This window comes from Odocoileus virginianus, chromosome 12 (genome assembly GCF_023699985.2).
Source record: "Odocoileus virginianus isolate 20LAN1187 ecotype Illinois chromosome 12, Ovbor_1.2, whole genome shotgun sequence".
Classification (NCBI taxonomy): domain Eukaryota; kingdom Metazoa; phylum Chordata; class Mammalia; order Artiodactyla; family Cervidae; genus Odocoileus; species Odocoileus virginianus.
The window spans coordinates 64116464-64136195 of record NC_069685.1 but is presented as its reverse complement, the minus strand read 5'-3'; the positions used below and the strand labels follow the sequence as shown (position 1 = coordinate 64136195).

At 61.3% G+C, this 19732-nt stretch overlaps 1 protein-coding gene across 7 annotated transcripts in view; it reads right to left on the bottom strand.

Moving 5' to 3' along the window:
* EMID1 (EMI domain containing 1) overlaps positions 1 to 18315 on the bottom strand; it is a 38832-nt gene extending 20517 nt beyond the window's left edge. For 6 of the 7 annotated variants that reach the window (XM_070475529.1, XM_070475528.1, XM_070475533.1 and 3 more), the window contains exons 1-9: positions 18116 to 18315; positions 12086 to 12199; positions 11533 to 11636; positions 4129 to 4212; positions 3069 to 3130; positions 1389 to 1509; positions 1099 to 1149; positions 930 to 1019; positions 21 to 167 (exon numbers count right to left, since the gene is read on the bottom strand). In XM_070475529.1, coding sequence (XP_070331630.1) covers positions 21 to 167; positions 930 to 1019; positions 1099 to 1149; positions 1389 to 1509; positions 3069 to 3130; positions 4129 to 4212; positions 11533 to 11636; positions 12086 to 12199; positions 18116 to 18216 — 874 coding nt within the window. In that variant the 5' untranslated portion in view covers positions 18217 to 18315. Of the gene's footprint in view, positions 1 to 20; positions 168 to 929; positions 1020 to 1098; positions 1150 to 1388; positions 1510 to 3068; positions 3131 to 4128; positions 4213 to 10748; positions 10935 to 11532; positions 11637 to 12085; positions 12200 to 18115 lie in introns of those variants that run through there. The other variant, XM_070475534.1, reaches the window with a different exon arrangement.
* Between the last annotated feature and the right edge of the window lie 1417 nt (positions 18316 to 19732).

Sequence of the window (19732 nt, the reverse complement as noted above, 5' to 3'; positions counted from 1 at the left end):
TGTGACCCCAAGCGACTCACCATGCTGGGAGATCCGGGTGTAGGGTGGTCCAACAGGCGCTGGGGGCCCAGGGGGGCCAGGAGGGCCTGGGGGCCCTGGAGGTCCCCTCTCTCCGGGGATGCCCACAGCTCCCACCTGGCCAGGGCTCCCTGGGGGGCCCTGCAGACCTGCAATGGAACCAGGGTTTGGTGGGTGTGCTGGAGGCAGGGAGGCTCGGGATGGCTGAAAGGGGGAGGGAGGGGGCCGCCTGGGGCAATGGGTACAGAGGGTGCCAGGGGCCACAAGCAGGGCAGCTCCCGTCACTGCCTCCCCAGCCGTCATGAGGACAGTGGACACTTGGTACACAGTAGGTGCTGAGCAGATGCTGATTTCCAGAATGTCCTCTCTCTTCCAGGCTTTTGCACGAGCTGCTCCCTCTCTTGGTCCTCCCTTTATGCGGCCTGGCGTGCATTTCAGGTCATCCTAGGCCTCATCTAAGGTGTCGCTCCCACTGGGAAGCCCTTCCCACCCCCCACCCCACCCAGGCAGGGTCTGGGCTTCCTTCCCTGGGGCTCCCATAGCAGCCACGGCCCCCACAAGAACCATGGTCCCGTGGAGCGGGGCACTGCTGTTCCTCCTCTGCCCAGGCCCACCCTCCCTGGCCTCCCTCGCCTGGGAACCCCGGGAGGGCAGGGTCTGGTCCGACCCACCCCCACGCGTCCGGCTTCAAGCTGGGAATAGGATAGCAGGTGGATGGGCCAAGTGAATGCAAAAGCAGGTTGCAGGGGGCCCAGGCGTTGGTGGGGGGTGGCGGGCACCTTTGGAAAAGGGGTAAGTCAGGAGATGGGTGAGCGGAAAGAGGCCCAGGCCACCTCTGTTACATCAGGGTGGGAAGGCAGGCCCTCCTGCGAGGGGGTACTGCTAGAAGGGGCAGTGCTGTGGGCACTCACCTGGTGGGCCTCTCATCCCCATCGGGCCCCGGCTGCCAGGGTCTCCCTTGGGGCCAGCGGGCCCAGGAAGCCCCCGGGCACCAACTCGATCTGGGGGGAGAAAAGGCAACAGCTGGACAGCTCCGGCCTTGCTCAGCCCCGCCCCGGCCCCGCCCACACCAGCACCTACCATCTCGAGGGAGCAGAGGGGGCCTCTGGTTTTCTCTGCTTCCCGGCAGCCCTGGGGTGGGGGGGGGGTTAGGCGGGGGTTAGTGTTACCCAGGGTTTCTGCCCCAGCTCCACCAGCTGCCGGGCCTCCCTGGACCCCAGTGCTCAGGGGCCCCTGGAGACACATTGGCGAGCTGGAAAGACTGAGGCCCGCATGGGGGTCAAGCTGGGAGCCAGCGGCAGCGCGGGCTGGAATCTGGCTCCCCGCAGCTCATTCCCAGGCAGGAGCGCGTTCCCCACTGACCCACTCACCTCGGAGGCCTCCATCCCCGGGGCTGCCCTGGACGGCTGGGGAACCCCAGAGCGGGGCGGGGTCCTCAGGGGCAGCTGGGGTCGGGGGCACTGCCCGCTCCGTGACAGTCAGCACCGCCACCTGTGGAGGAAGAGGACGGTGGGGTGGGACCAGCGTCTCACCAGGGACAGGCCAGCTCGCCCCGTGGAGGCGGAGCTGGGAGGCCAGGCGGCCAGCAGAACCCAGCCTGGATTGGAGGCCAGGCTCACAGGGGCCCAGAACTTCATCAGAAGTGTCTGTGGTTTTCCGACTGCACAGTTCATCACATTCATTGTAGGAAATGCATCACAGGCTATCACAGCCACCCACGTTGGCTTCTGAGACTGTCCCCGTGTTTGCTAGGCTGTGCAGTTTTTTCCTGTGTTTACCTGCATGTGAGTATGTATATTTAAATACATTTACATGCATATATAACATGGCATTTCTCTTGGTGTCTTAAAACACCACAGGTTGGAAGGATTTTTTACGAAATTTGAAGGGAAATTCGGGAGGGTCTGTCATGAAACAGAAGTGCAGAGGTGTGTACAAAACCACTTTTGGAGACTTCCCTGGGGGTCCAGTGGTTAAGACTCTGTGCTCCCCCTGCAGGGGGCACGGGTTCCACCCCTGGTCAGGGAGCTAAGATGCCATGTGCTTCTTGGTGCAACCAAAAAGTAAAAAACATAAACAAACAAAAACCATTGTTTGGACTCAGTGAGGCGGGAAGGGCCTGAACGGTCAACAGTGTCCACTGAGCCACTGATCGGGGCTTAAGAAAGGCCAGACTGCCTGCTAAGTAGGAGGTGAGGGCCGTGTGTGCCTACCCAGAGGGCGGCTAACCTGGAACTGAGCGGAGCTGCCCCTTAAGCCAGCTTTCCCTGGGAGGGAGCTTGGGGAGCAGGGTGAGGTTCTGGGGGTGTTCATACCTCATAACAGGGGTTCTACCCCATGTTGTTTAGAAACTTGGGTTTTCCATTTGATAGTCATACATCAGGGGCATCTTTCCATGTTAGCAAATGTAGGCATTGTTCATGGCTGCCTAGCATTCCACCGAGCCATGTTCGCTCAGTCGGCAACCACCCCTTCTGTTGTTGGGTTTTCAAATCTCCCTCTGAAGAGTTAACACTCGGGTGAACATCTTAGAATCTAATCTCAAGATAAATTCCAGGAGGAGGCGATGGATATACAGATAAAGTTTAAAAGTCTCTACATGTCTTTAGAAAATCTGGAAGAAAAGATGCTTCGATGTTGGCAGTTGCTCTCTTTGGGGGGCATAGGCGACCGAGGCCGATGGTTTTCTGGTAGGTTGATTGTGGTTCTGAGTTTTTCATGTTTCTAAATTTAGGATGTCTTACTTTTTAGTTGTTAAAATCTTTTTATCTTGAGATAATTTGAGACATGCAGTACATGTTTTTGCTTTTTGGAAATGGGAAGATGGCATTGTGGTGAGGGTGGGGGATAAAGGATGAAGGTGTTGGGGCAATGAGGGGACTCATTTATAAGCTCTGGGGGGCGTCTAGGAGTCTCTGGGAGGGGTTGGGGCTGGGAGAGCTTCACGGGCCTCCTGGAGGGAGAGCAGGCTGTCTGACCGTGAGCAGGCTTCCCAGGGCGGGCACTGGGGGGAGGGTGGTGCCTGCCTGGCAGGCAAGGTGCTCACCCACCTTGGCCTCCAGCACCTTCAGCCGCTCTGTCAGCTCCGACACTTTGCTGCAGTTGAGACAACCTGTGGAGAGGAAGCAGGCTGGGTTGGGGCTCCCAGATTCCTGGGGGCAGGATGGAGGGAGGGGACAGATACCTGATGACCCCAATCCATGAGACAGCTCAGGGCAGGGACGGGGCTACAGAGTCACAGCCTGTCCAGGGTGGACCACGCCCTGCGGGTGTCCTTTGGCTCCCGAGCCTCCAAGGGGACTGTTTCTCCCAGGGCAGGACCAGGGACCCGACTCCTCATCCCAAACGGGGTGGGGCGGGGAGGGAATGCCTGCTGCTTTCCCCTCCCCCGGGCAGGGCTGGCCGTGGTATGCTGGCTTTGGGGACCCCACACAGTCCAGACTGCGCTGGACCCCCAGGCCACCCTCTGAGCCTTCCCCCAGAACCACCATCCAGCCCCCCGGCCTCCTCAGCGACACCCCGACGTTATTCACAGCAGTGTCAGCAGCAGCCGAGCACGCTACACGCGCGTCTCTCTGGTCTTCACCACGATCCTGCGTGTGAGGACAGGTATCACCCTGTGCACACCAGGACGCTGAGCTCAGGCAAAGGGACCTGGGGTCTCCCCAAGCACAAAGCCTGGGGTGGAAGCCTAGCGCTGCCCCGCCCGGGCCGTGGGGTCCTGGGCAGGACACATCCCCTCTCTGACCCTCAGCGACGGTGGCACCGTCCTGGGGGGAGCTTTATACAAGGCGACCAAGGAAAGCTCCTGGCGTGGGGCTTCTCACCCTGCAGTCGCTCAGACAGATGTTCTTTCAATGAAAAGGAAACTGGGGGCTTGGACCCATGTCTGCAAGACTCTGGGGGTCCTGGGTCTCAGGTGCCTGGGCCCAGGGCAGACTCCCCTCGGGGAGCCCTTCCTCATCCCACCCCTAGTTTTCTTTCCAGCCTGCAGTGGATGGGGGCAGGGTGCTCCACTGCTGGACCCAGCTGGCTTTTAGGACAGTCACCACCAGCCCCTCCAGCCTCCCCTGGCCCAGGGGGACCCCAAGCAGCTGCCCTGGGACCCACCTGAGAAGCCTGTGCGCTGAAGTGCCATCCGCCGCGTGGTGCTGCCCGACCACCCGGGCTCCACGAAGCCAGAGGAGCCTGCAACTGAGGGCAGCGAGGGTGAGGGCCTGCTGGCCGTGACGTTCTGTTGCTCCCCCCCAACTGCTGTAGCCACAGCGGGGATCGCTATTCCCCTTGGTGCAGAGCAAGACGGAGGCCCAGAGAGGTGGGACGGTTTAACAGAGTCACACAGCATGAAGTGGGCCGAGCTGGGACAAGGCTGTCAGCCTTATGGGGCTGGGGAGGGGCTGATGATGGTGAGGGGTGGCCGGGCGCTTCTCCAACAAGCCCAGCAAGCTGCCTGGGCTCAGAGCTTGAGCCAAGAGATTCGGGGTCAGGTCCCAGCCCTGCCGCTGTCGGGCCTGTGTGGCTTGTTCTCCCTGGACCTGCCGATGTTCCCATCTGTAAAATGGGGTCATGAGGCCCTCTATACACCTCCCGGGCTGGCGTGAGGCCTGAGGCCGGCCATGCGTGCAGAGGGCCCTCTGAGCACACGGGGGCCTGGCATGCAGTCGGCGGTAAATAAACACAGCATCGTCACCATCCACCCTCTCACTGCCCCACTTGGTAAGAAAACACCAAAGTTTTAAATGAAAACCAGAGGGCAGCTGGCTGCCTGGGAGGGTAGAGGGGGGGCCCATTCCAGGAGCCCACCCCTGTGAGGAGCAGCCCATTCTGGCTGGTCTGGCTTTGGGGGCCTGGATTTCTCCACAGCTGGCGGGTTGGGCCGGCCAAGCCAGGGGAGCAGGGCGCAGCTGGAGGGGCTTTGGAGCCAGCAGTGGCAACTGCCCCCTCTCCCCACTACCCCCGGGCCTGCCTTTTAAGGCCACGCAGTGTCGCCTGGGGGCAGATGAGACCCAAATAAGGCACGGGCCTGGCAGCTCAGAGCCAAGCTGCGGGTTGGTGCAGCGAGCGAGCGGCGCCGGGAATTCAAACCAGACGGGTCCCCCTGGCCGTCCCCCAGCAGGGAGGCTGCCAGGCCCTCTCTGGGTTCCACCACGGGGCCCTCGTTCAGGCTGAGCCCGAATCCCCCATGTACCCTCCCCGGGGCCTGCAATGTGCCCCCTCACAGGGGGTACATCTCACCTGGGATGGAGGGCAGTGGGTTGGCAGCCCACAACAGGGGCAGAGCTTGGGGGCTTGTGGGAAATTAGGGGGGAATGCCACTGTGAGCCATGCCCAGGGCTGAGAGCTTCACATAGCCCAGCTGGATCCTACAAGGTAGGGAATAATAGCAGCTAATGCTTGTTCAGCACTTTCCTGGGCCCGGCACATCCTGAGTGCCTCTCATAGACAGTCTTAATTCGCCATCCTCACAAAGCCCTGTGAGTGGACACCAGTATCCCCTCTGCTTTACACGTGGGGAAACTGAGGCACAGGGCAGCTTGGTGTTACCACTCCTCTGTCCCCCAAGCTCCGATAAATGGATGAGCGAATATGAATCTCTCCCTTTGAGGGGCAACGAGGCAGAGGCGGAAGTGACTGATCGCCCAGCTGAGGGCTGGAGCCTGGAATGGAACCTGGGTTGGTCTGACTCCGGGACCCGGCATCCTTTCTCCTGGGCCACCTGGCACCCTGAGTCCAGGTGGGCAGAGGCGGGAGGCCCAGCGCCCATCAAGGAGGCTGGCTCCTGAGAAGAACGGCCTTGATGAAGCCCTCCTCATCCTCTTTGCTCCCAGGTGAAGCTGTAAAAGGGCCACTGGCTGACTCTTTGCAGGATGTCAACCAAAAGAAGCGGCCGTCCCCCAGCCCCGGGGAAGTGTGGGTTTGCCCTGGGGTGAAGTTTGGCAGAGCATCTGCCCTGCCCGCCCTCCCCACCACCCTGCTATCGTCTTCCCTGTTTTCCACGGCACTTTCCACCTCAAAAATGTCATCTGCTTGCCAGCTCCCAGTCTGATCTCCTGCTCCCCCGCCGCCACCCCCCGGCTAGAATGTGAGCCCCACCAGGCAAGGACCTCATCCATCTTGCATGTGGCCGGGGAAAGTACCCAGCACGCAGTAGGGCCTCAGAAGCTTCACCCAACCTCTTACGGAGGAATGCATGAGTCGCTGGCTGAAAATAAATGTAAAGCAACCAAACAAAAGGCAAAATAATGTGGACGGCAGACACAGCTGCCTTGAAAATGAACGTAAGTGTTCTAACATTATGCTAGGGTGTCCCCGAGTTATTAATCTATAAACGTGTGGTTGCAAATTCTTTTTCAATCTAGTTGCTTTGGGCCATTTCACCAGGAGTCAGAGAGAACTAGAAAAACTAATGAAAACATGGCCTGACCAGCAGTGGAGACGTAATTGGCTCAAAGAAATTGAGAGCTAAAATTTTTTAAAAAAGAAAGTTTAAATAAACAACAAAAACTGTCAAAAACACCAGAAGATACTGGCTCTGGTTTCAAGATTCACAAAAGATGATCCCCTCAACTCCCCCAAACTCTAATAAATGGACAGAAATACTTCAAGAGTTGAGCCAGGTTGTAAATGGTGCTATTGTTTAGCTGCTATGTCCTGTTTGATTCTTTGCGACCCCATGGACTGAAGCCTGCCAGGCTCCTCTATCCGTGGAATTCTCCAGGGAATAATACTGGAGAAGGAATACATTTCCTTCTCCAAGGGATCTTCCTGACCCAGGGATTGAACCCGAGTCTCCTGCATTGGCAGGCAAGTTCTTTACCACTGAGCCACCAGGGAAGCCCAAATGGCCCTATACCACACAAAATTCCAGTAGGGAAAAATCCTCGGGCTGGAAAGGTCTCCTGTAGGACAGCAATGTCACATCCCTCCCACTGGTGTTGAATCGGGATCCCTGGAGCAGGCCCCAGTGGGTTGAGAACCCCCTCACCCCAGCCTGGTGGTCCATCCTGAAGGGCACCTCCCCAGCTGCAACCTTGCCCTCCAAAGAGCTCCAGGCTAGTCCCAGGACCACAAGCCCTGGCTCTACTCTGGGACCCTGACTGGACCACTTCCCTGGGACCACATCCCCCACCTGGGAGATGCTGGCCAGTGCTGAACACACACACACACACACACGCACATGCACACACACGCACATGCACACACGCACACACACACACGCATGCACACACGCTGCTTCCCCATTCCCACAGCTGCTGCTCCCATGTCTCCTCCTCCAGAAAGTCCTCCTGGACAGACCAGGGGACCCACTAAAGCCAGCTCCGCCAAAGCTCTCATCACTCCACCTTGACCTCCGCAGGGCCCGCGCCATCTGCAGTTTCCAGTCTTGTGGCCCCGCAGCAGCCGCCCCCCACCACCCAGTGTCTTGTGCTCCTCGTGAGAACACTGCCGCCCAGGGAGCAGAGGCTGTGGGAGGGAGAAGGAGGCAGGGCACGGGGTTTAAATCCCCCCTCAGCTGGGATGGTGTGAGGAGTTGGGGGTGTCCCTGGGCTCCACCTCTGACTTTCTGTCCGAGGGGCTTCTTCCTCCGGAACGCTCCCCCCAGGTCCGCTGGGTCCAGCGACCACAGACCTCCCCTGCCCAGCCCAGCTCCCTCCTGGGAATTTACTCTGCGAATGTAAATATTTGGCCTGAGCCAGGCTCCAAGGTCAGGCCTGGGGCTGGGAGCTCCAACAACCCTCTGGGAGGCCCTGATCTGTGTCGGTCCTGGGCCCTCCTGGGGGAACACGAGGTCCCCCACTCACTTCCCGTGCACCCACTTAACGCCAGACTTATGCCGGGAACCAGAGAGACAGGATTAATGATGGAAGGGTGGGGGCTGACGGAGCCAGGCAGGAGCGCCAAGGAGGTCACAGGCAGAGAGGACAGCCACTGCCCAGGCTCTGGGGTGGGAGCAAGGCCAGAGCGGGCCCCGGGCTGAAAAGGAGGGAGGGCGAGGCTGGGGCGCCTGGCGGAGGCAGCTGGGAGGGCGGAGGGGGAGCCTCCCAATGGGGGGTGGAGGATGTGCCCGCGGAGTTGGAGGTGGGGGCCTTCGAGACCCCCAGACGGGAGTGGAACGGTGGCGGGAGTGGAGTGGACGGCAGATCCGGGCAAATTCCAACAGCGTTTAACATGCGGGATTCCGAGTCTGCGAAGTAAGACACGGGCTCCGCTCTGCACCGCACATCTGGTCAGAGCATGAAAGCTGTGCTCGGGAAGGGCCCAGCCCTGGACAGGCAGAAGCCCCAGAAAGTGCTTCCTACCATGTGACCTTGAGCAAACTTCTTCCCTTGCTGTTCCTCCACCGCAGAAGACAAGGGCTGCGGGGGTCCACGGAGAGGGAAGGGACAGGTGTGGGGGACCAGTGCGGACAGCGAGGGGGGCAGTGGAGGCTCTGGGGGAGCCACAGGGAGGGGCAGGTGAGGAGCCTGGATTCTCTGTCTTTCTGTCTGGGAGGGGCTGAGGCTGGCTGCCTCACTCCGGGGTCTGAACGCGCCGGGTGAAGTCCCCGGCCAGCGTCACTGCGGAGGGAAGACCCAGCTCCAGTGGGACTGAAGGGCTTTGAATCCCGCTCTGACCACTCTCTCTGCCTCAGTTTCCACATCCAGACCTCTGGCACCCTGACAAGAGGGCACGATGCAGGTGAGGACCAGCCCTGGTGCTCAGCAAAGGGGACCGGTGGAAGCTTTCCTCCTGTCGTCATGGTGACTGCAGGAGGGTCTGAGGCAGGGGCACGCTGCAGACCTCAGGTCTGAGCCCTGGGGAGAATCCCGGCCAGGACGCTTACTTGCTGTGTGACCGTGAGTGATACCACATCGTCTCTGAGCCTCAGTTTCTCCATCTGCATGAAGAGGCCCGTTCTAGCCCCTTCCTCCTCATTATCAAGAACATCAAAGAGACCAGCCTCAACCATCCTCACGGAGCAAAACTCCCAACCAGAAGTCTGCTGGCCTCACGAATACCAGAGACTAGAGGCCTGTTTGCTGAACAGCTGACGGAGAAGGGGGGGTCTCAGAGCTGGGAGGCAGCGCAGACCCCCCAGCACAGGGGGCCAAAGGGGAAAGGAAGACATTTATTAAGCAGCCATGTTGGAGATGTGAGCCTCTGGCCCTCTCAGTAAGGTACGAGACGGGCACCTCTCGATCCCAGGTGAACTCCAAATAGAGATGGGGTTCAGAGGGGTGAAGTGGCTTGCCCAAGGTCACACAGCAGAGCACAGTCCAGGCAGGATTCTGGAGTGACAGGTGCTTCCGTTCCCTCTGACTCACTCTGGGCCCCGCTGGCCCTGGTGACGCAGCTCCTTGGCCTCAGGTCACGTCACAGCACTGGACAGACCACGGGGCAGCCGTCAGCAGGGCAACAGCTGGGGGCCCAGCCTGAAGCCGGCTGTCACAGGAAGGTCAGGGCCCCCTGTGGGCCGGCAGTGTCCTCATGCTTCACCACCCCCCACCCCCAGGGCAGTTTTCGGGAACATGCAGGCCTGGGTCTCCCTTTACTCGCTCTGGTCTTGTGGGTGGGGAGAGGCCCTTCCCGTCCCAGTGGGTATCCCATGCTAGCCCCCTCGCGGCCACACCACCCGCTTCACGTCCTTCCAACACCCCCGAGAGGCAGACTGAGTGACTTTGTCCATTTCACAGGTGAGGACACGGGTGCCCCGCGTAGGAGAATGCCAGGAGGGAGCACCAGGCGGCTCGGCGCCCTTTAGAGAAGGCGGCCACCCCCACCCCCCGCCCCCGAGGGCCACAAGTTCTGCCTAAAGCGCAGCCTCCCCTCCCCGGCCCAATGCCCTTGCACAACGCATGGGGCGTCCCCGGCCCAAGGCCACACAGCTGGTATGTGGCTGAGCGGGCCGGCCCAGAAAGCCCTCATCCCCAGGCTGGAACTCCAAGGCCCCGCAAGGTCAGGGCCAACCCCACCCCAGGCCTGTCTCCTGCCCCTACTCGCCCTCCCCAGAGCCCCAGCCCTCGGCATGGTCCTGGACGCACGGCCTCTGGCGGCTGGACTCGAGGACAGGGGCGCTTGAGCCGTGGGCGCGCCCCACCTGTCCTTCACCCCCGCCTGCCTGCGATGGCCCAACAGACCTGGGAGGGTCCGCCCTTGGGAGGGGAGCCAAGGACAGGGTAACCCGTGTCTGGGCAGGCCCTGCCTGGGCACAGGTGCTCTGCACCCGGGGGGCCCCCACACCCTGGGGATTCACCCTCTCCTCACCACCAGCGTCTCTGCAGCCTCCTTGGCGGCAGCCCCTCCTGGCTGGATGCCCTCCCGGGCCCGGCCCTTCTGCCTTCCCCCGTCACCCCCAGCAGGTCGGGGAGGGCTCAGTTCCTGGCTCGCCTCCCTCCCCTCCCCTCCCACACCTGCCTGGGTGACCACCTCTCCCTACCAGACCCAGGCTGCCCCCTCCCTCTGGCTGCCTGACTCCCGCCACTGGGTTGGGGGCTCTCCCACCCCACATGGAAACCGCCAGGCCCCTCCCTGCCCCTCTCCGTGGGGAGTCTGCCCCCCACCTGTGTGACTTCACCTCTCCTGGTCTCCATCGCCCCATCTGTGAGGTGGGGCTGCCGTGGGCCCCAGGGAGGTGAAGGGGGTAAGTCTCTCAAGCATCTATGACCATAGCATCATGGTCCCTTGATTCTGGAACCAGGATGTCTTTTGACTGATACACATATGAATGTGCTACTGGGGGGCCCCAGCACCTCTTTCCATTAAGGGGCCTTCAGGCCTGGTTCTCAGGCTGGCTCTGGGCCCGTCCATCCTCCTTATGGCCATTCTTGGAGCACAAATCTGGGGGCCCCCAAATCTTCCGCTCCTTGGGTTCAGCCAGACCATGAGGGTGGATGCAGTCTGGACCGCTCAGCATATGCAGACCCCCTGGAGGAGACAGCACTTGTGGTAGCCTCGAAGAGGTGGGGGCTGCCTCCTCTGCACCCCTGTCGGGTGTTCGGCCCAGCCCCCTGAGCTGCATGCAGGGAAGGGAATGTGGTAAGGGGGTGCCTCTGCCTGGAGCACGTTCCGCTCCCAGCAGGTTGCCCAGCTGGGTCCTCCCATCACTGAGGGCCTGGGGGAAGCCAGGCAGAATCCCACCACTGAGGACCTGCGTGCCCGTCTCATATCCTGAGCCTTGGTCTTAGAACCTGCAGGATGGGGTGCAGCCATCCCCATCTTGCTGACCCTTCCCTGCGTCATCATCACCTCCCGTGGAAATGTCCCCAAGTCTGGAGGAAAGGCTTGGGATGTGCGACTTCAGATTATGAGCCACACATCACACAGGAAATTCCTCCAGGGGTCCTGACAGGGTCCCGTCCACCCCCGTGGGACAGTAGACACCCACCGTGGCTGTGCGCCTGGCTGGCAGCTCTGCGCAGCTGCCCCCAGTACGCGTGGTGCTCCGGCCCTCAGCGCCTACCGTCTGAGCCACAGCTTACAGCTCCTCCCGCGCACCTGCGGGGAGGCACCTGGCCCGGCCCAGGGCAGTCCTACCTTCCTCGCAGCTCGGCCCCGAGTGCCCGGGGCAGCACCTCCACTCGCGGGCCGTCACCATCTTGTACATCACCTTGTACGTGGGTCTCACCACCGTCCTGTAGCTGAAAGAGCGCCCGGGGGGCCCGGCTCAGACAGCACCTCCCGCCCCCTCTCCTGCCCTCCGTGAGGACACACCCAGGGTCCTGGGATCCTCTGCCACTTCCAGGCCTCTCTGGAGCTTCTCACCTTTTGAATTCTGGGCCTCAGCCATTCCATTCCCTCCCCAGCCCCTGGCCAGGGGTGGGGGAATCAAGAAATAACTGGACAGGAAGCCCCTGTGAGCTGGGCTGGCCTGTCCTCCAGCCGTGAACACTCACTGAGTAAAGATGTGCGGGTGAATGGGGGAATCCTCCCCCAGGAAGCCCTCCAGGGTGGCCCAAGAGCCAACGGGAGGTGCCGGGAAATGGGCAGCGGGCCCTCTGTCCACCCACCCTTGGGGTCCCGGGCTTCCCCCCAGCCCCAGCCCCAGCCCTTCGACCACAGCACTCCTGATCCACACGGTCTCACTCACCTGTTCCCAGGGCAGCTCATGGGCCAGGGGCAATTCTGCAGCACCCTCTGCAGGTAGGTGCCATTCTGCACGTGGCATGACACGGCACGGGTCACCACGTAGGAGCACCAGTTCCTGAAACAGACCAGCAGGCAGAAAGCTCGGGAGTTTCCCGCAGCCTGCGCGTGCGCTCTCTCTCGGGAAACCTCGAGGCTCCAGGCAGGCAGACCCTGGAGCCCCCCCGAGCCCTTGGGCCCTGGTGGGAGCCTCCCTGCCGCTGTGGTTGAGGAGTGAATCCCAGAGCCCTGGGTGGGGGCAAGGGTGGGCCGCTGTGCTGGGAGCCCTGGAGGAGTCTTGGGGAATGAGCTGAAGGGGCCCCACAGGAGCGGGGCGTCTTCACTGGGGCTCATCCCCTCGGTATCTGCTCTCCAGCCCTCATCCTTCCAGGCCACACCACCGTCTCCCGCCTGGACAAGGCCAGTTGCCCCTGGTCCTGCCCCTCACTCTCTCCCCAGGGTGGGGCGGGTCAGACAATGGAGACCTGGACGGGGTTCTCCACCCCAGCCCTTTGCATCTCCTGCACCCGCTCCTGCCACGCACTGCTCACCTCCAGGCCTTTGCTGGGTCCGCTCCTGGAGCACCCTTCCCCCGTTCTCTCCTGGCACCTCCCCCCGCGCTGTGCCCTCTCCCTGGGTCTCACCCACCTCCGCCCCCGTCTGAGCAGAGCGGTGGTTTTCCACTCTGTATCCCTGTCGCGCTGAATTCAGCTGGTGAGTCACGTCTGCCCCTCCCTCCCCGAGGCATGTAGGAGAGAGGCCCTGCCTCACTTATGCTCAGGTCCCCTCTGAGTGACAGCCGGGAGCGGGGTCACCTTCCCGAGTGTGGAGGACTGGCTCCTTCAAATGCCACCGAATAATCATTCTGTGCTGCACATATTGAGTGCCGACTGTATAGCAAAGGTATTTACATCAACTTTCCTGGTGGTTCAGTGGCTAAGACTCTGAGCTCCCAATGCAGGGGGCCCAGGTTCCATCCCTGATCAGAGAACAAGGTCCTGCACACTGCAACTAAGACCTAGAGGAGTCAAATAAATAAATATTTAAAAAAGAAAGATATTCACATCATCTTCCCACAGCTGGGAACAACCCCCCCGCCCCCCCATTTAACAGAGGAGTAGACTGAAGCAAGATTGAGGGCAGGAGGACGTGGGGGAGACAGAGGATGAGATGGTTGGATGGCATGAGTTTGAGCAAACTCTGGGAGACACGGAAGGACAGGGAGGCCTGGTGTGCTGCAGTGCATGGGGTCGCAGAGTCAGACACGACTGAGGAATTGAACAACAGACTGAGGCTCAGTGAGGGGGAGACAACTGCTGAGGTTACAGAGCTGGTGCGTGGAGGGTCTGGATTTGAACCCAGGAATATGGATGCTCAGCCCACCCCCGCCTCCCTCCCAGGGGCCTGGGCTCCCGTCTCCTCCCCATCCCCTGGGCCACGGTCTGTGGCTCTGTGAAGGCCTCCGCCTGGGAACCTGCTGACCCCGGACTCCAGGCCACAAAGGAGAGTCTGGTGGGGTGGGGGCTCAAGCTGAGAAGGGTCACCTGAAACGGTCATTCCTTTCCCAGCCCCAGGCCCGTGACCCTGAGCAGGGCTGAGGGCCGGTGAGCACCTGGAATGTCCCGCCTCTGCGGAGGTGTCCCCCACCCCGGAAACCTAGCCCTGTGGCTGCCGGCCCACCTGGAGGAAAAAGTCTCTGGCAGGAACCAGTGGACAAACTCCCCATGGGACTCTGGGGACGTCCCTTCACTGTTCTGAGTCCCACGGAAATCAATCCCAGAGGAGGAAACAGTCCGCTGAAAGCACAGAGGTGGGCGAGCCAGAGAAAGGGGCCTCTGAGCAGCCCATCCCGATCCAGACGTCACCGGAGCTCTGCAGAGCCCATGGCCGGTGACCCTGAGGCAGAGGCGCCCATTGTTTTCTTCCTCCTTAGTTGAGATCTCCCCTGTGTGAATTGCTGTCTGGTTCCCCGGCTTCCTGCTCACCAGTCCAGTTCCCCTGCATAGGGGACACCGAGCTGGTGACCGGCCAGCAGAGATTTTAGACAGGAGAGGACAGTCAGGCCAGGTGGGGTTCAAGGTCAGCCCCTCGTGCCCTTCACCTGGTGTAGGGGGAGGTCACCAAAAAGTATTTCCCACCCCCCCCCCCCGGCCTTGAAGACCCAGCCCTGCTGTGGCCAGGATAAAACCCGAGCTCCTCAGCAGGGTTCCAGCCTGGCACCGCTGCCCACTTTCCAGGGGCACTACCGGCCTGGAGTCCACATTCCCCACGCTGCCCATCACCCTGACCGCTCAGCCCTGCACACTTGTGCTGGCGCCCTTTCTCCTCCCTGCCCTCCCCGTGAGTGCCCTCTCCCCACCTCCGATCCTTGCAGAGATTCCCTGCTTTGGAAAGCTCCTTTTGAGCCTCCTGAGGCTGTGGGCACAGCTGGGCATCTGCAGGGCATCCCTCCCCCATCCCAGCCACTTACAGCAGCTTTGAGCTTTTTCTCCCCCCACCCCCCGAAGGTGCTGGGGGAGGGCGCTGGCGGGGACCGAGCCAGGATGGGGCTCAGCTTTAAGGGCGCCCAGGAGGTTTGCTGAATGACTGAATGACTGAGGACAGACAGCGGCCCTGGGCAGGAGAGCCAGGACCCAGGGTTTCCCAGAGATGGGCGTGGCCCCTGGAAGGCCCGCCTCCAGCCTGCTGCCCTTGGGGGCTTCTGTCCCGGGGCATGCTTGGTGAGAAGCCGCCTGAGACCCCACTGAGGCTGCGTTACCTCCTGTGGGACGGGGTGATGGCAGGGGCTGGGAGGAGACAGCACCCCTCTGCTGGGCCTGCCACTCCTGCCCACTCAGCACCTCCGCGGCCCCACAGGCTGCCGGGAGGAGAGAAAACAGGCCAGACCAGCTCGGCCTGGCACCGGCTGCCCCCACAAGGGCCCCCCCACCTGCCCTCCACCCCCTGCCACAAGGGGCCCAGGGGACTTTGTCTCCACAGGGCCCAGGGCTGTGATCCGGAACAGTGATAGGGGCTAATTGCAGGAGGCAGCCAAGAGGGCTGGGGGCCAAGGGCCGTTATGAAAAGGAGAGGAAAGAAAGAAGACCCACGGGTGGGGGTGGGGTGGACGGAGCCCGAACCCCACACTGGAGGCCAGGCTCCAGCCCTGGCCCTGCTGCTCCCTAACCTGGTGACCTCGGACGAGCCCTGCCCCACTCTGGCCTCACTCTGTCCATCTGCACCTGGGGACGGCAGGACCTCCTCCAGCAGGGCACGGTGTCACGCTAAGCTCCGAGTGAGCGCAGTGCTGATGGGCGTTTTGGTCCTTCTTGTTCCTGGACCGTGACACAGGGCCACGCCAGGAGGCTGGGGTCCAGGGGCTTCCCCGAGGGACACCAGTACCGCACCTTCCACACAAGGTCCCCCCCCCACCCCCGCCTTGACTTTGAGATCGCGACTGTCAGGCTCTGCATTTTACAGAGGGGAAACTGAGGCCCCGAGAGAAGTCACCTACCCAGATCACCCCTGTGGGTGCAGCACTGGGATCTGAGCTCCCCGGGGAGAGGATGGGGAAGAAAATCCTCCACTCTCCTTGAATCTGGGATTTGCCCAAAGGAAGCCAACACTGCAAGGCAGGAGGCTGGGCCAGGACGCTGGTGATGGCGTCGACTCTAGAGCCACAGTGCTGAGACACAGATGGGCCATGACAGGCTGAAGGGTCCTCGGAGGGGCAGGAAGCCGCCCCAGCAGGGACTGGGGTGAAGACAGGGGCAAGACGAGCTCAGGCAGCTCAGCGCAGCCCGCAGGCACCCTGGTTCCGGGGGTCTCGAAGTCCCGCCACATTCTTGGGCCTGGGGGCGGCCCCTTGGATGCTGTCCCGGGCCTCCCCCTCCCCAGGCACAAAGCCTCTTTTCTGCCTCTGGTCCCTCGGCTGCCAAGGGGCGCCTGGGGTGTGGGGCTGGAGGGGGGTGACAGGCACGACATCCCCATGCAGTCTCCAGCGAGGCCCAGCAAGGAGGGGCTGGGGCCACAAGGGGAGGTCCTGGCAGCCCAGAACCACAGATTCCTCTGGCAAGGGTCCCTCCCCCACTTAACGTTGGTGTTAGCAGGTTGGGACCGTCCTCAGAACGGGCCTGTGAGCAGGGGAGGGGAGAGGGGAAGAGGGAGGAAACTTAGAGGGGAGCTGAGCCCTGGAGCCACGGAGAGGCCTGCCCGAGGTCGCACACTGAGTGGGTGACAGAGCAGGAAGGAGACCCTGCTGTGACTGAGGCTGGAGCCCCTGATTGCTGACCATGACCTGCAAACCCTCCCTGGCTCCGCAAGCTGACACCCATGCTCCCTCCTCCAGAGAGCTGCCAGCGTGAAGAAAACACTGGGTCTGGAAACTGACTGACTTAGACTGAGGAGCTGTTTCTTCTCTCGGCCTCAGTCTTTTTATCTGTAGAATGGGAGCAAGAGCATTGCCTACAGTGCTTTTGTGATGCTCAGGCCACTCTGAGCCTTCTATGCCTGGGTGACAGCCCCCAGTGGCCACCAGACACCTGCCCGCAGCCACGGTCCTGCTCCCACACGGGGAGCCCTGTGGGGAAAGGAGCCCAGGCTGGGAGGCAGTGGGCTGGCCGAAGGGCAGTGCAGGCCTCATGCCCTCTCAACCAGCACCCTGAGCTTAACACTTGATATTGCCAGTTCAGAGTCTTGGTCATTCTGGCACCTGGGAACCTGAGGGTTCACGTCCTTGCCCTCAGCAGGTCATATCCCCTCCCTGAGCCTCAGCTTTGTCTTCTATGAAATGAGGACCATACAAATGTGTGCCTTCCTGGCAGTCGGAAAGGTTCTGGAGGGGGACAGGTGCAGGTAAAATGCCAGCCCAGGTCAGCATGCGTGGTGGTGGCTGTGACATCGGCCAGCCATCAGTCCCCATCTCAGACAACTGCACCTCTGGCCTCTGACATCACAGCCACCTCTGCCCTCCAGCCCTGCCTGCGTCACCTGCTCTTGCTAGCCCAGTGGGGACACGCTGGCCCCTGACCACTGGGAAAGCGGAATTTCTGAAAAGAATTAAAGAATTGAGGCCATAGGGGGTGGGGGCCCGGCAGGCCTTTGAATGGGATGAAAAGGCCTGGAGAGGCCTGGCTACTCCGTATTGTTTGCTCAGACAACAGCAGTGGCCGGCCCTTGAGAGGGGACCCCAGCGGGGGCAGGGGCTACAGTCAGGACCAGGGCCTGCGCAGGTTCAAACACTGTCACCAAGGCCAGAAAGACACAGATTTGAATCCCAGTTCTTCTGTCAATGCTCAGAGAGCCTAGAAGATTTTGTCAATTCTCTGGGGCCTCGATTTGCTCATCTGCTAAATGGGGACAAGTGTTCCCTAACTCATTTAGTCCTTGAACACTGCATGTGAAGGGCTCCCTGGCTGGTACTAGGGGGTGCTCCATAAACACCACCAGATAGAATGTTCCTGCTCTTGAGTGACGGGCAGGAAGACAGAGCGCTCCCACAGCACTCAGTCCAAAATGCCAGGTCCCTGGGGGCCGACACTGACCCTCCTCTGTGAAACTCCACCCCGGTCTTCTTCCTTCGAGGGAAATAAATAGCTGGGATACTAAAAAAAGCTAGGAGCAGAGCAGAGGGGGGAGGGTCCCCCAAGTGTCAGCCAGAGGGTGATACGGGCTTCTCCTACGTGCAGGGTGGGGGCCCTATGGAGGGGACAGGGAAATCTTGGGGTTTCCTCCGTCGTGCCCCTTCCCCCTCCCCTGGGGTCCGGAGTTGAAGTGGTGGGGGCTGGAGAACGCTGTCGGGGGCTGCTGGCTCCGGATATGTGCGTGAAGCAGGGGTTCCCCGCACGGCCCGGAGCTCCTGCCAGCTAATGAGGCCCAGGGTCCCTGCCCCCACCGGGGCTGGCAATGAGGTGGGGAACCGGGTCCGTTTCCCAATCCTGGGCTTGCACCGAGGTTGGGGGCGGGGGTGCCCGGAATCCAGGTCCCCAACCCCGAGGGGGTGGGGGGCAGCCCTTACCTGCGCGCAGAGAACGGAGCTCCCCCGACGCTCCACGCGGCGCTCCCTCCCGGGAGCAGGAGCCCGAGGCAGAGCAGCGCCCAGGCCCGCGGGCCGCCCATGCTGCGCCCGGAGCCCTCCGCGCGCGGCCCCTCGCAATCGCCCCCAGCCTGGCGTGCCCGCTCGCCCGCCGGCCGCGCAGCCAGCCGCCCCGGACGCGCGGATCCCGGTTCCCAGCGCAGCGGCGGGAGGGCGGGCGGGAGGCGGGCGCGGGGCGGGGGCGCGCGTTCCCGGCCTCGCCCGGCCCCTCCGCACGGCCCCCCGCCCCTTGCGCCGCCGCTGCCAACCCGGAAGGAGCCCCGGGGGGCCGGGCGTCCCCACCAGGAAGCCCGCCAGGTGCCCACCTGAGCCTGGTGCCCTGCGCCGGGTGTCCCTTTTGGGGGCGGGGTGCCAGTTCCGAGGTGCCCAACCACGTGTTGCAAACTGAGGCCGGGCCACGGTCTCTGACACAGCCAGGACCCCAAACCACCAAGCCTGGGCTAATGATGCCAGGGGCCGCATCCCCTCTGGATATTTTTGAGAGATCCAGTCATCAGCGCAGGAGGAGCGGTCCATCTATGCAACAAAAGCTGCCGAAGCTGTGCACTCCACTGTGTGCGTGGGCACCTCACCTGTGCTTCACGTTTAATCTTAAGACCTCCGTGGGTGAGGTGGGCACAGTTATCTCTATTTTAGAGAGAAAAAGACGGAGGCCCAGGCACTTGTAGTCCCCCCTGGGAGAAGAAGACCTGGGCTGACCCCATAAAATCAGTGTCCACTTTTATTGCCATTTTACAGATGGAGAAACTGAGGCCAAGAGGAGATGTCATCTACCTAAAGCACTCCATGAGTGGTCACATCCAGGCCTCCGGACTTCAGAGGGGGTGTCAGCTCTTTAGCACAATCAAGGAAGAGTGCAGACAGCATTTGATCTGGGCCTGGGTTTCCCCATCTGTGACACTGGAAGGACAGGCTTAGCGTGGAGCTACTTCATCTGGGGTATAAGGGTGGGCTTCTGGGCAGAGGGCTGTGAATTCCTCCAAAGTGTATGCCAGGGCGGTATGTGTATATGACACATGTGTGTGCAAGCATGATAGGGGTGTGTGAAATGTGTGATGTCTGTGTGCATGTGTGTGATGTATGTGTCTGTGACTGGAGTGTGTGTTTATGGGGAGGGGCCATAGCCCTCATCAGAGGACACCCAGAACCTTCCCAAACTCCAAAATAGTCTCTGACCTCCCCGCTTCTGCCGGGACTGACAGGTTCAATCTCTGGTCAAGGAACTAGATCCCGCATGCTACAGCTAAGTGTTCACATGCCACAACTAAAGATCTTGCATGCCTCAACAAAGACTGAAGATCTGGCACAGCCAAATAAATACATATATATTTTTTAAAAAAAACCGAACACCCTAGAGAGCACTTTGAAGGGCATGCAGCTCATTAGGAAGGGGAAGTAGTGGGCAGTGGCTTCTGTCCTGGGAAGGACCTGGGAGGACCAAAGTGAGGAGGCAGCGCCACACCTGTTAGCTGTGTGTCTGAGATGCTCCGTGGTGAACGGCATGGGCTCAGTCGCTCAGTCATGTCCGAATCTTGGCAA